This window comes from Periophthalmus magnuspinnatus, chromosome 24 (genome assembly GCF_009829125.3).
Source record: "Periophthalmus magnuspinnatus isolate fPerMag1 chromosome 24, fPerMag1.2.pri, whole genome shotgun sequence".
Classification (NCBI taxonomy): Eukaryota; Metazoa; Chordata; class Actinopteri; order Gobiiformes; family Gobiidae; genus Periophthalmus; species Periophthalmus magnuspinnatus.
The window spans coordinates 25543626-25557609 of NC_047149.1; the positions used below are offsets into that span (position 1 = coordinate 25543626).

Below are 13984 nucleotides of genomic sequence, written 5' to 3' on the forward strand. Positions count from 1 at the left end.
GCGCGAAAATGGGGGTTTGATCGGCAAAATGGGGTCTTGGAAATAAGCGATTAAAGATGAAAAAGAACATTAAAAGCTCAGAAAAGTCCAACTGCGTCTTTGTGGAAAACAGACCGACCTGGATCAGTCCTGGAGCGTTTGGGCCGGACTGTGCCGTCGTGGCTTTGAGGATTCCCGCAGGCTGGATCCCGGCGATGAAGGGGGTCAGTCCCACGCCAAACTGAGGCCCGTCTCCTGTAGCATCTTCCTCCTCCTCCTCCTCCTTATCGCCCTCACTTTTCTTCTCCTCGTCTGATCCACAGCCGTCTCGTTCGCTGTTGCCCGTCGGGTTCACACTGATACGGACCTGCCAGGAGCAAAAAGTAGAGCAGGAATAAAACAAAAGTCCACAATTTTAACTTCTGAAAATGACTGAATCTGCCGTCTGATTTGTCGACTATTATTGGTGAAATAAACACCAGAATCGTGTAGAGGGTTAATACGAACATTTAAGACCAAAAAAATGACGAGTCTGACAGCAGCAGAGACAGAGAGAGAGGACAGTTTAAAAAAAAAACAACAAAAAACCCTCAAAATTACAACAACAAAAAAAACCCCAAACCTCAAAATAACTTAAAAATATATTAAAATATATATAGTAAAAATAACTAAAATAAAAGTAACTAAAAAAAAAAGTAATAAAAAAAAAATTTAAATTCAAAATCATTCAAAAATAAAAAATAAAATAAAAAATAAACTCCAGGATCATGTAGAGGGTTAATACGAACATTTAAGACCAAAATGACGAGTCTGAAGCAGCAGAGACAGAGAGAGGACACAGTTTTACAAAAAAAATAAAATAAAAATACTTAAAATAAATAAAAAAAAAAACCCAACTCAAAATAACTTAAAAATATATTAATATATATAGTAAAAATTTACTAAAATAAATGTAACTAAAAAAAAGTAATAACAAAAAAAAAAAAAAAAATTAATTCAAAATCACTCAAAAAAAAACAAAACAAAAAAAACACCAGAATCATGTAGAGCGGGTTAATATGAATATTTATGACCAAAAAAATGACCAGTCTGAGAGCAGCAGGTACAGAGACGGGCAACAGTTTTGCAATATAAAGTAAATTGGAGCCAGAAGCGCGTCCGTGCTCACGTCTTATTCAGAACGCGGCGGCTAGCAGGTTAGCTATGTCCATTTATATATTACTGCAGGGGCTACGTTCTAAAAATAACCCCCAGTAAGTGAAATCCGCGAAGTATCAGCTTTATTTTTTACATTATTCTCTCTGTTTTTGTCTGTAAAACCCCTCACCACACACTTTATACACTTTTCTCACACAGGCGTTAACATTTTCTCACATTTCTCTCTCGTTTAAACTCTCTCAAAGTTCAAACCTTCGTCTTTGTCGGCGCAGAACGTTTCATCGACATTGTGGGTTTTGTCGGTGGAGAAAACAAATTGCAAACAGAGAAGAGAATGGAGGAGAAGGAAGAAAGGAAAGAAAGAAAAAAGAAGAGAATTGAGGGGAAGGAAGGAAGGAACGAAGGAAGGAAGGAAAGAAAGAAGGAAACTAAAATGGTTCGATGAAGGAAACCACTAGGAAAGGAGCGAACTAGGAAGAAAAGAAGAAAAAGAAACAAAGATAAAAGCCTGGGATGGAGGATGAAAGACAGAAAGAAGAAAAGAAAGAATAATGGATAAAGAAAGAAAGGAAGGAATAAAACCAGAATGGTAGAATGAAGGAAAGAATTATGAAAAGAGGGATGTGGAAAGGAAAGAACAGAAAGAAAGGAAAAGAAAAAGAATTTTCTCACATTTCTCTCTCGTTTAAACTCTCTCAAAGTTCAAACCTTCGTAGGCGTCTTTGTCGGTGCAGAACGTTTCATCGACATTGTGGGTTTTGTCGGGGAGAAAACAAATTGCAAACGTACAGCACTTCAGAGTCACACTGAGATCCAACGTTTATGTAAATTTGTCTGAACACATTCTGTACTGGACAGGAGACACGGCACGGAGGAGACTGATGGACAATGGTCTACAGTCCAACAGCCAATCAGGACGCACGACACAATGGTCTACAGTCCAACAGCCAATCAGGACGCACGACACAATGGTCTACAGTCCAACAGCCAAACAGGACGCACGACACAATGGTCTACAGTCCAACAGCCAATCAGGACGCACGACACAATGGTCTACAGTCCAACAGCCAATCAGGACGCACGACAGGAGGAGACTGATAAATAAAATATATATACACATGGTCCTACCTTGTACGTGATGATACATTCGTCGGGCTTCTGCATGACGACCTTCGCCACCGGTCTGATGTGGTACGCTCCCACCGTGAAGGGTCGGCACAGACGGTTTCGGTTCATGTTCAAACACAGAGCCTCCAGAACCATTTTCCTGTCGTCTTTGGCCCATTTACAGGTGGACTGGATCTCGATGAGCGTCCGCGGGCGTCTGTGGTCCGCCTTAACGCTGGAGTCTACAGAAAAACATCACGTTATATTAAACTTTAGTAGAGCGTTTCTTCAGCAGCGTTATACAGGTTCCTCTGAAGTATGTGTTTTTAATTAGAGGTAGATGTTCTAAACGATGATTAACCAAAATTGGGGGAAACATTAACAGAACTTTAACCATTTTAGACCTGGTTTAGTTTCACTTTCAGTTTAAAGTTCCTTATATGACACAAAACTAATGTCGTTTCCTCCTCAAAAACAGACCTGGAGTTGCGTTTTGTTTCATTATTGACACTTTATTATTAGACCGTTCCATCTCCAAAGCTCAAAACGCTCTGTTCCACCTTGTGATGTCATCAAGTGGTAGTGTTTTTCAAGTTAACAGCTCCTTTTACCTTTTAGTTCAGCAGTGGATCGGCGATAATTCCAGGTCTGAAATTATCTAAATGATTCGAGGTGAAAAACGGGGGGCAGATGGACAAAATGGCGTCTTGAAAATAGTCAATTTAAAGATTAAACTCAAACATGAACAATTTTGAGAGGGAAAATGTGAAGGAAACGACTAAAACGCGGCTTAAAAACTCTGAAAAGTCCATTTTGCAGAACAGATCCGCTTTAAAAACACACACATTTATTTAAAGTTACTGCATTAAAGGTATAGAAAATGCTATCTGAACCCCTCCCCGTTTTTATTTTATTATTATTATTATTTCATTATTTTTATTAATTATTTTACCTATTTAATTTTACATTTGTTGTCTTTTTTCATGTATTTACTTTGTACATTGTTTTTGTTTTACATTTGTTTTAAAGAAAAACTCAAATAAAAAGAATTATAAAAAAAAATAATAAAAAAAAGTTACTGCATTAAATAGTACTTTACCTGTTCTCTTTTTCAGCACAAACACGTTACTTTTGGATGGGGCTGTCGTCGTGTCTCCTGGTTTTGTGGCGTTGGTGGCGTTGGTGGTGGCGGCGGCGGCGGCGGAGGAGGACGTGGTGGCGTTAGCAGCTTTGGGAGCAGTAGGTGGCGCAGTAGTTGTTGTTGTAGTAGTACTAGTAACAGCAGGTGGCGCAGTAGTTGTAGTAGCAGCGTAGGCGGCGTAGGCGGCGGCTCTAGCGGCGGCTCTGGCGGCGGCGGCGGCTCGAGCGGCGGCTTTGAGGCTGGTGAACGTCTGCTCGGGGGGAGGTTTGTAGTTGAACTCTCTCACTCTGGCACAGGTCAGTTTACTCTCCAGATACTTGTACACGGGGCCTTTGTCCTCCTCTCGGATCTGAAAACAAAGCAAAAGGAAAAAACGTCAGGCGCGTCATGTCACTTTTTATAGTGGCGACCTCTTTATCTCCATGGCGATGTTATCCCTTATCCCAGGAATGTTCCACAGTATGGCATTAAAGGTCTGATATGACACAAAACTGACTCTTGTAGCTTTAAGTCATGTTCTAATGTGATTTCCTCCTCAAAAACAGACCTGGAGTTGTGTTTCGTTTCATTCACACATGTTTGAGTCACACTTTATTATTAGTCTGTAACATCTCCAAAGCTCAAAATGCTCTGTTCCACCTTGTGATGTCATCAAGTGGTAGTTTTCAAAGTGAACAGCTCCTTTTTACCCTTTGTTCAGCAGAGATTGGATCATTTCAGCCCTGGAATCAGCCAAATGATTCTAGTGAAGGTGTGTGGAGTTTAAAAACACAGTGGAGCACTTCCTGTATTACCACATGATGACATCACAAGGTGGAACAGAGCGTTTTCTGTTTTGAAAGAAGAACTCAGCCTAAATAAGTCATGTTCTAATGTTGTTTCCTCCTCAAAAACAGACCTGGAGTTGTGTTTTGTTTCATTCACACATGTTTGAGTCACACTTTACTATTAGTCTGTACATCTCCAAAGCTCAAAACGCTCTGTTCCACCTTGTGATGTCATCAAGTGGTAGTTTTCAAAGTGAACAGCTCCTTTTACCTTCAGTTCAGTAGAGATTCACAATTCCAGACACTGAAATGATCCAAATGATTCTAGAAGTGAAGGCGTGTGGAGTTTAAAAACACCATGATGCACTTCCTGTATCACCACACGATGACATCACAAGGTGGAACAAAGCCTTTTCTCAGCCTAAATCTGCAGGTTTGTGTGTTAAAAACGTGCGAATGAAACGAAAAAACACAACTCCGGGTCCGTTTGTGACGAGGAAATGACATTAGAACAGATCAGAGGACAGTGTAATATGGGCACTTTAAGTTGTGTATGTATGTTACGGGTCAGAACTGTGGAGAGGCGACCCCGCTCACACTACAAACGCATGATTAACCGAAGGAATTTAGACAGATAAATGCCATAATGCAGTACATCTCGAATTAAAAGAACTGCTTGTTTCTATTCTAGACAAACAGGGACCGCAGTGTCTTGTCCTTCTACACAAAATGGTTCAATTCCCGTTTATTGTGTCCTTGAGCAAGACACGTCACATACCGGTTTGATGAATCTGCTGAGAACTGGAAAAGGTCGGGGTTCCGTCTGTGAAGTGAAAGAATCAAACAAATGTAAAGTGTCCAAAAAAAAACACATCATAGAATCAAACGCATTATTAAAGAGGTGAGGGCGTGTCCTAGTCTAAACCGGGTCAACGATGGACAGGGTGATTGACAGGTGAAGTGACCAATCAGAGAAACACAGGGATGTTCTCGTGTCAAAAATAATGAAGTCAGACGCACTTTCTATACGCGATTTAAATGAGTGACTTTATTTCTGTAATTCTTCTGTCAGGACAAAGCCGTCACATTATCAGAGGGGACAGGTGAGTCTGAACGGACAGGTGAGGGGGGAGGGGACAGGTGAGGGGGGAGGGGACAGGTGAGGGGGGAGGGGACAGGTGAGGGGGGAGGGGACAGGTGAGTCTGAACAACGGACAGGTGAGGGGGGAGGGGACAGGTGAGTCTGAACAACGGACAGGTGAGGGGGGAGGGGACAGGTGAGTCTGAACAACGGACGGGTGAGGGGGGAGGGGACAGGTGAGTCTGAACAACGGACGGGTGAGGGGGGAGGGGACAGGTGAGTCTGAACAACGGACAGGTGAGGGGTGAGGGGACAGGTGAGTCTGAACAACGGACAGGTGAGGGGGGAGGGGACAGGTGAGTCTGAACAACGGACAGGTGAGGGGGGAGGGGACAGGTGAGTCTGAACAACGGACAGGTGAGTCTGAACAACGGACAGGTGAGGGGGGAGGGGACAGGTGAGTCTGAACAACGGACGGGTGAGGGGGGAGGGGACAGGTGAGTCTGAACAACGGACAGGTGAGGGGGGAGGGGACAGGTGAGTCTGAACAACGGACGGGTGAGGGGGGAGGGGACAGGTGAGTCTGAACAACGGACGGGTGAGGGGGGAGGGGACAGGTGAGTCTGAACAACGGACGGGTGAGGGGTGAGGGGACAGGTGAGTCTGAACAACGGACAGGTGAGGGGGGAGGGGACAGGTGAGGGGGGAGGGGACAGGTGAGGGGGGAGGGGACAGGTGAGGGGGGAGGGGACAGGTGAGGGGGGAGGGGACAGGTGAGGGGGGAGGGGACAGGTGAGGGGGGAGGGGACAGGTGAGTCTGAACAACGGACAGGTGAGGGGGGAGGGGACAGGTGAGTCTGAACAACGGACAGGTGAGGGGAGGGGACAGGTGAGTCTGAACAACGGACAGGTGAGGGGGGAGGGGACAGGTGAGGGGAGGGGACAGGTTTCACATCTGTCATCTAGTGGTAGAAAAAATAAATAAATAAATGATCAAATAAACTTGCAGACGGTAGTTTTCAAGCAAATGTAGGTCCAATACTAAATTTGTACAGAACTTCTAAATACAGAAGAAACTGATTTCACTGAGACCTTAGACTTCTCTAGATCTGAGCCGGGACTGAGCCGGGACTGAGCCAGGACTGAGCCAGGACTGAGCCAGGACTGAGCCAGGACTAAAGCAGGACTAAAGCAGGACTAAAGCGGGACTAAAGCGGGACTAAAGCGGGACTAAAGCGGGACTAAAGCGGGACTAAAGCGGGACTAAAGCGGGACTAAAGCGGGACTAAAGCGGGACTAAAGCGGGACTAAAGCGGGACTAAAGCGGGACTAAAGCGGGACTAAAGCGGGACTAAAGCGGGACTCAACCAGGACTCAACCAGGACTCAACCAGGACTGAACAGCATTTGAACCTTACCTTTGGTGTCTGAACTTCCGGAGGATCGATCTTTCCAGGTTTCGGGATCAGGAGCAGCTCTTTGTCTAAATCTTTCGCGTCTTTGATCCAGAGTTTTTTGGGATTCGATTTCGACTGAGGAATTTTAACTGAAAAAAAAGACACAAGTTTGTACATTTACGGCTTCAGAAGTTGCAAAAATAGTACATCTAAATGGAAATGACATGAATTCAGAAGATTTATCTGTATTTTTAGTTAAAATAATAAACAAAACCTCACTCTGCTGGTGGATGTTGACTGATAAAAGCTGATAAATTATAATTGGGCAAAACACATCAAAAACCTGTCAAAATGTGCAAAAGTCGTTTAATATTTAGAAATTCCAATACTGTATCTTGTGTTGATATTCTTTTTTGCATTCAAGAAATTAAAAAGTAATATTTATATAATTTAAAAAGACTAGGTTCCATTAATTTTTGTAAAACTTGAAGATAATTAAAAAGATTAAATAGAACATTTAAAAAGATAATCATTTGTTGGAGACTGGATCCATAATGTCTCAAGGTCCTGTTTTAAATTGACAACAAATATATGACAATATTTAATTTTATAAACTAATATTTTGCATTTTACATCTATGGATTAAAATTATGCTATAGTAAAGTTACATATTCACTGTTCACTTTTGTACGAATTATTTCAAACATGTATTTATCTCACTGGGACAGCAAACACGGGAAAAACAAAATATTAAATAAATAAAAATACAAAAAAAACTACAAATGTAACTACATGTATTTTCTTCTCAATATGGAGTTTAAAAAATATATAAAAATAAATCTTCAGATGTCACCAATACAAATACACTGGGCATATTTTTATACAGCGCTTTTCCACCTTCAACCAAATCATAGCAACCAAAGAGCCAATCAGGAGCGAGGCTGTTGAAGGTAACGCCCCTTCGCTTAGCTTAGCAACGCTGTCAATCAAACCTGTTGCTAACGCTAACGAGAGCGACCTCAGCGAAAGAAGACGCCTGATTTGTCTGTTTTAATGTTCATAACTTGGACATATTTAAGAGGAGAGAGGAAAGAGGGAAGGAGGGAGAAAAGAGAGGGAGGAAAAGAGGAGGAGAGTGGTAGAGAGGGAGGTAGGCGAGAGGAAAGAAAGGGGAAGGAGAGCCTCGTAGAGAGAGGAAAGAGGGAGAGAGGAGAGGGAGGAAAGAGTGGTAGAGAGGAAAGAGACAGAGGGAGGAAAGAGTGGTAGAGAGAGAGGGAGAGAGGAAAGAGACAGGGAGTGAGGAGGAGGAGGAAAGAGGAAGGAAAGAGAGGGGGGAGAAGAGGAAGTAGAAAGGAAAGACAGGAAAGAGGAAGGGAGGAAAGTGGTAGCGAGAGAGGGAGAGAGGAGGAGAAAGAAGAGGAAAGGAAGGGAGGAGGAGAGAGTGGTAGAGAAGAAAGACAGGGATGAAAGCTGTTAATCAAACCTGTTGCTAACGCTAACGAGAGCGACCTCAGCGAAAGAAGGCGCCCGATTTGTATGTTATTAATGTTCAGGAGGGAGAGGAGGGAGAAAAGAGAGAGACGAAAAGAGGAAGAGAGTGGTAGAGAGGAAAGAGGGAGAGAGGAGAGGAAAGAGAGAGGAAGGAAGGAAAGCCTCGTAGAGAGAAAAGAGAGGGAGTGAGGAGGAGAAGGAGAAAAGGGGGGAGGAAAGAGTGATAGAGAGGAAAGAGAGGGATGACTGGAAAACTGTCAAACCTGTTGCTAACGCTAACGAGAGCGACCTCAGCGAAAGAAGACGCCTGATTCGTCTGTTTCTAATGTTCATATCTTGATTTACAGACACAATAGTGAAATAAAAACCCCAGGATCATGTAGAGGGTTAATATGGAACATTTAAGACCAAAATGACTCTGAAGCAGCAGAGACAGAGAGAGGACACAGTAAAAAAAAAACTTAAAAAAAAACCCCAAAAACCCCCAAAATACCTCACAAAAAAAAAAAAAAAAAAAACAACTCAAAACGACTAAAAGAAATTATAATAAAAATAACAAAAAAACTCAAAATAACAAAAAAAAACACAACTCAAAATAAGAAAACAAAAAAACTCAAAATAACTAAAAAAAAATAAGAAAACAAAAAAATAAATAAATAAAAAAAATTATAATAAAAATAACAAACAAAAACCCCTCAAAATAAAAACACTATATATAACAAAAAAAAAAAAGAACCCCAGGATCTTGTAGAGTGCGTTAATACGAACATTTAAGACCAAAATGACGAGTCTGACAGCAGCAGAGAGAGGACACAGTTTTTACATAGATAGTGAATTGGAGCCAGAGAAGCTCAGCCCATGATCACTTCCTGTTTAGAAAGCGACAGCTAGCAGGTTAGCTATGTCCATTTACATAAACGGTCTATGTTACAAACACGACTCACCGCTCGCAGAGGCGGGGTCTGGCTCTGTCATCGCCATAAACAGGTTTTTGGTGATCGTCTCTTTGAAGCAGCTGCAGCCGAACATGCACTCGGCGCGTTTACAGTGGAACGAGGCGCGGAAAGCTCCTCTGTGATACCCATAGAGACTGTCACACACACAGCCCAGCCTGCAGAACTCCCGACCACAAGGGGGCGACGGCTTCTTCACGTATCTAGGCACTTTGAACACCTCGTTGAGTTGAGTCTGCGATGAAAAAACAGCAAAAAGTGAATTAAAGGTTTTATATTACACTAAATTTACTCTTGTGAGCGCTAAACCATGTTATAATGTTGTCACCTCAGCAAAAACAAACCTGATTCATTCACACATGTTTGAAAAATCCTTTATTATCAGTCTGTTACATCTCCAAAGCTCAAAACGCTCTGTTCCACCTTGTGATGTCATCAAGTGGTAGTTTTTCAAGTTAACAGCTTCTTTTACCTTTTGCTCAGTCGAGAACTGCAATTCCAGGTCTGAAAGGATCCAAATGATTCTAGAAATGAAGGTGTGTGGAGTTTAAAAACACAGTGGAGCACTTCCTGTATCACCACACGATGACATCACAAGGTGGAACAGAGCATTTTCTCAGCCTAAATCTGCAGGTTTGTGCGTTTAAACATGTGAGAATGAAACAAAACACAACTCCAGGTCTGTTAAAGATGCACTTCGTAGCGTTTCTTGGTGGAGACTCTGCCCCCTGCTGGTCTCCATGACGATGTTATAGCTTTGCCAATGTTCCACAGTATGGCTTTAAATGTATCCGTCCTTCATTTATTCCTACAGATGTTTTTACTGCTAGAAAAAAACTATAAAACATGCACATTTTTACACTTTACAGGCTCGCCTCTCCACAGATCTGACTTTAACTTTGTCTGGCGGCGTCACTTGCTCGTCTTTGTGTAGATGGATAAGTTTAATGCTGCAGTGTGGAACATTCTAGTCAAACGACATCCTCATGAAGACAAATAGTTCACCTCTAACGCTGAATTAACCTAAAGTTACAACATGGAGCTTTTCTGATCCGATATCCATCATTTTAGATCTGATTGCTTTGACTGGAATGTTCCGCAGTGTGGCATTAAGCTTCTCTTGCATGTATTTATTCAATGTAAGTGTTTTCTTTGCTCAAAAATCCCTTAAAAACACACAAACACAGAGTGACGGCGAGCGCGTTCTCCTCACAGCTCTGACCTGGTAACCTGGGGGCGTGGCACACCTGCTCGTTTCCATGGAGATTTAAATCGACTTAAATTTAATCCCAACATTTCAGGCAAATCAAACCTTTAAACAAACCTGCCTTTCATTTTATTTACCCCCAAGAGAAAATTCTTCTTGTTACAAACGTCAAACCAGCGGAAAAAGTAGGATCATCAGTTTTAAAAAATATAACTTGTTAATTACCCATTTGGTTAAAATCGCAGACAGCGCCACCGTCAGTCTGTCCTGTGTAAGATGCGTCCTCCTCAGCCCTTGGTTCCACGCTCCCGTCTCCATCTCGAGGAGCTGCAGCTGAGGCTTGGAGAAGGCGGAGCTTTCGTTGGACGCCCTCGACTTGGAGACATCGCCTTGGGAGGGGGCGGGGTCAGGGGACGGTCTGAAGGCGGGGTCAAAGGTGGGGTTGGGGTTGGGCTCAAGTTCTGAGGTGGTGGTTAATTCGGGGAGAAACTTGGCCAACCTGAAAACAGAGGGATTGTAATTAGAGCACATTAGAACGAGGGTTTAATTGTTTTTAAATTAAACTTTTGCATTTATTGAACAAATTAGAGTTTCAACACAAAATTTACAAATAAACGCACGTACACCTGTTGGATTCGGTCGGATTGGGGGTTATAATGGCGTTACGTTTTTATTTGCTGTGCTGTTGTAAAGGTAAGTGTTAAATTAGATCTGTTTTTGTAAAATGGTGTAAAAAGTCACGTTTTTACACAGTGTTTTTCCAACTTCAAGTCACTCAAAACTCTTTATGCCAAGGAACTACCGTAAATTTGGGACTATAGAGCGCACCTGAATATGAGCCGCACCAGCTAAATTTGAAAAGAAAATCAATTTTGTCCATATATAAGCCGCACCTGAATATGAGCCGCAGGTTTTTGTGTTGTAACATGTGATATTTACACAGAAAGACGGTACACTGAAGGTTTTTTTAGTTTTAATTTAGGAAATGCTTCTTTTTTTTTATTTTTTATATTGCGTCTTTCCCCATGTCTCACTTTTGAATTTACTGTTAGAGCGCCCCCCCAGTGGCCGTTAGGCAGTAAAAATCGTTAAATTAGCCGCACTGTTGTATAAGCCGCAGGGTTCAAAGTGTGGGGAAAAAAAGTAGCGGCTTATCGTCCGAAATTTACGGTATTAAATTAGATCTGTTTTTGTAAAATGGTTTAAAAGTCACGTTTTTACACAGCGATTTTCCAACTTCAAGTCACTGAAAACTCTCTATGTCAAGGAACGACTCACACACACACACACACACTCACACGCACCCCCATTCACACTCACATTCATTCACACACTCACATTCACACACACACCCCTTCACACACACACATTCACCCCCACACACACTCACATTCACACACTCACACATTCACACTCACATTCACACTCACACCCCCACACACCCCTTCACACACACACACACACTCACACACACCCCCACATTCACACACACATTCACCCCCTCACACATTCACACACACCCCCACACACACCCCTTCACACACACACATTCACACACATATTCACATTCACACACACATATTCACATTCACACACACATATTCACATTCACACACACATATTCACATTCACACACACATTCACATTCACACACACATTCACATTCACACACCGGTGCACTCTGACACTGGGGGTGAGAAGTGTTTTGCCCAAGGACACAATAACAGTCCCTCACATTTACACGTTCAATCGTTCACCTGTGGGAGCTGGGATTGGACCGTCAACCTGTGGGGGGCAGTGATCTGACCACTCGACCTCTGATATTTATCACTTCCTGTTTGGAACGCGGCGGCTAGCAGGTTAGCTACGTCCATTTATATAAACAAACAGTCTACGGTCTAAACCAAGGATTATGGTAATGTGTGTGGAACTAGGTCTGTCTCGATAATCGCTATTTCTCGTTCCGTCTATGAAAGATGGAACGACACGTTTTTGGGGTCAGTATTTATAGTGTGGACTTTTTCTTTGCACTACTGGGAAATTTTGTGTTGTTTTTTAGCTTTATGATGAGACTTAAGCCGCAGAAGGTTGAATTTCTAACTTCTATGACTCATTACAGATGCAAACTAACAACTAAAGTGTTTTATTTTGTAGATTTAGAATCGTTTTGTGGTTTAAATCCGCTTTTGGGTTTTTGTGCGTTATCGTTTATCGTCTGTACTTTACTACAGTTTGATTATTCTGTTACTTTAACTGATTTAATTGACTTTTTCGACACAAAAAGTCATTTACCAGAGTCCAAAAACCATTGAGAGAAGGTTTGACTCAACACAGACCAACAAATATCTCAAAAATGAAACAGGAAATGTGTAAATCTATTTCTAGTTTGTGTCTAGGTCTGTCGCAAATTCGATATATCGCTTAAGTAAATAGACGATAAACGATAATATTAGAACGAATTTACACCACTGACACACAAAAAACCCCAAAAAAGTAGATTTAAACCACAAAAACTATTTTAAATTTACAATATTGTTAAAAAAAATCATGAGCTGCAAAAATAAACAGCAGAATCAAACACTTTAGTTGTTATTTTGCATCTGTAATGAGTCATAAAAATTATTAATTCACGTTTTTACGACTTAAATCTCATTGTAGAGCTAAAAAATAAACAAATAAAAGTAAAAGTACTCACATAAATACTGACCATTGTTCCAGCTTTTATACACAAAATGATAAGTTGGTATTAGTGGTTATCCTGACAGGCCAATCTGGGTCAAATTTAATAAAAATAAATAAATAAAATCAGATGTTCACTGGGCTTTCGCAAAACTAAAATAACTAAATAACCGCCATGTTTATCGATTCGCTAAACAGTGATCATTGTTATTGCAGTTTCTCCTGGATCTGGATGATTTAACTAAACAAATTACTTTCAAAATAAACTTCCCAAACATGAGCCTGGCAGATGTTTAATCATTAACAAATTTCTTCCTCCAAAGTTTGAACTCTGCTCCAAACTCCACACGTTCACTGGCTCCGTTCACATCGTTGTGTGTTCAGATGTGCCATTAATACGTAGAATTTTAAACATCGCTGCAAAACCATCGCTTAAGAGATTTGTCCAGTTTTAATCTGAGCAGACGACCAGAAGATCCAGGTCCACCAGAACAATCAGACCAACCAGAAGATCCAGAGTCCACAGGAACAACGTCTAGTCCATCAGAACATCCAGGTCCACCAGAACAATCAGACCAACAAGAACATCCGGGTCCACTGAAACATCCAGGTCCACCAGAACATCCAGACCAGCAGGACATCCGGGTCCACCACAACATCCAGCTCAACCAGAAAATCTAAGTCCAACAGAACATCCAGGTCCACCAGAACATCCAGACCAACAAGAACATCCAGGTCCACAGGAACATCCAAACCAACCAGAACATCCAGGTCCACAGGAACAACATCTAGACCATCAGAATATCCGGGTCCACCACAACATCCAGCTCAACAAGAAAATCTAAGTCCAACAGAACATCCAGGTCCCCCAGAACATCCAAAACCAACCAGAACATCTAGACCCATCAGAACATCCAGGTCCACCAGACCCACCAGAACAAACCATGTTTAGTTGCTAGTGTGGAACTTCATTTTTTTGTACTACAGTCATTTTCTGAGGGTTAAATAAGTAACTTCTGTGACTC

At 41.9% G+C, this 13984-nt stretch overlaps 1 protein-coding gene across 1 annotated transcript in view; it reads right to left on the reverse strand.

Annotated features, from left to right (window-relative positions):
* The window catches only part of LOC117392574 (MAX gene-associated protein-like), a 56424-nt gene that overhangs the window by 24375 nt on the left and 18065 nt on the right, over positions 1 to 13984 (reverse strand). The window contains exons 9-15 of the mRNA XM_033990666.2: positions 10506 to 10779; positions 9065 to 9308; positions 6651 to 6778; positions 4931 to 4975; positions 3344 to 3734; positions 2266 to 2486; positions 119 to 346 (exon numbers count right to left, since the gene is read on the reverse strand). Of these exons, the coding sequence (XP_033846557.2) occupies positions 119 to 346; positions 2266 to 2486; positions 3344 to 3734; positions 4931 to 4975; positions 6651 to 6778; positions 9065 to 9308; positions 10506 to 10779 (1531 nt within the window). The remainder of the gene's footprint in view (positions 1 to 118; positions 347 to 2265; positions 2487 to 3343; positions 3735 to 4930; positions 4976 to 6650; positions 6779 to 9064; positions 9309 to 10505; positions 10780 to 13984) is intronic.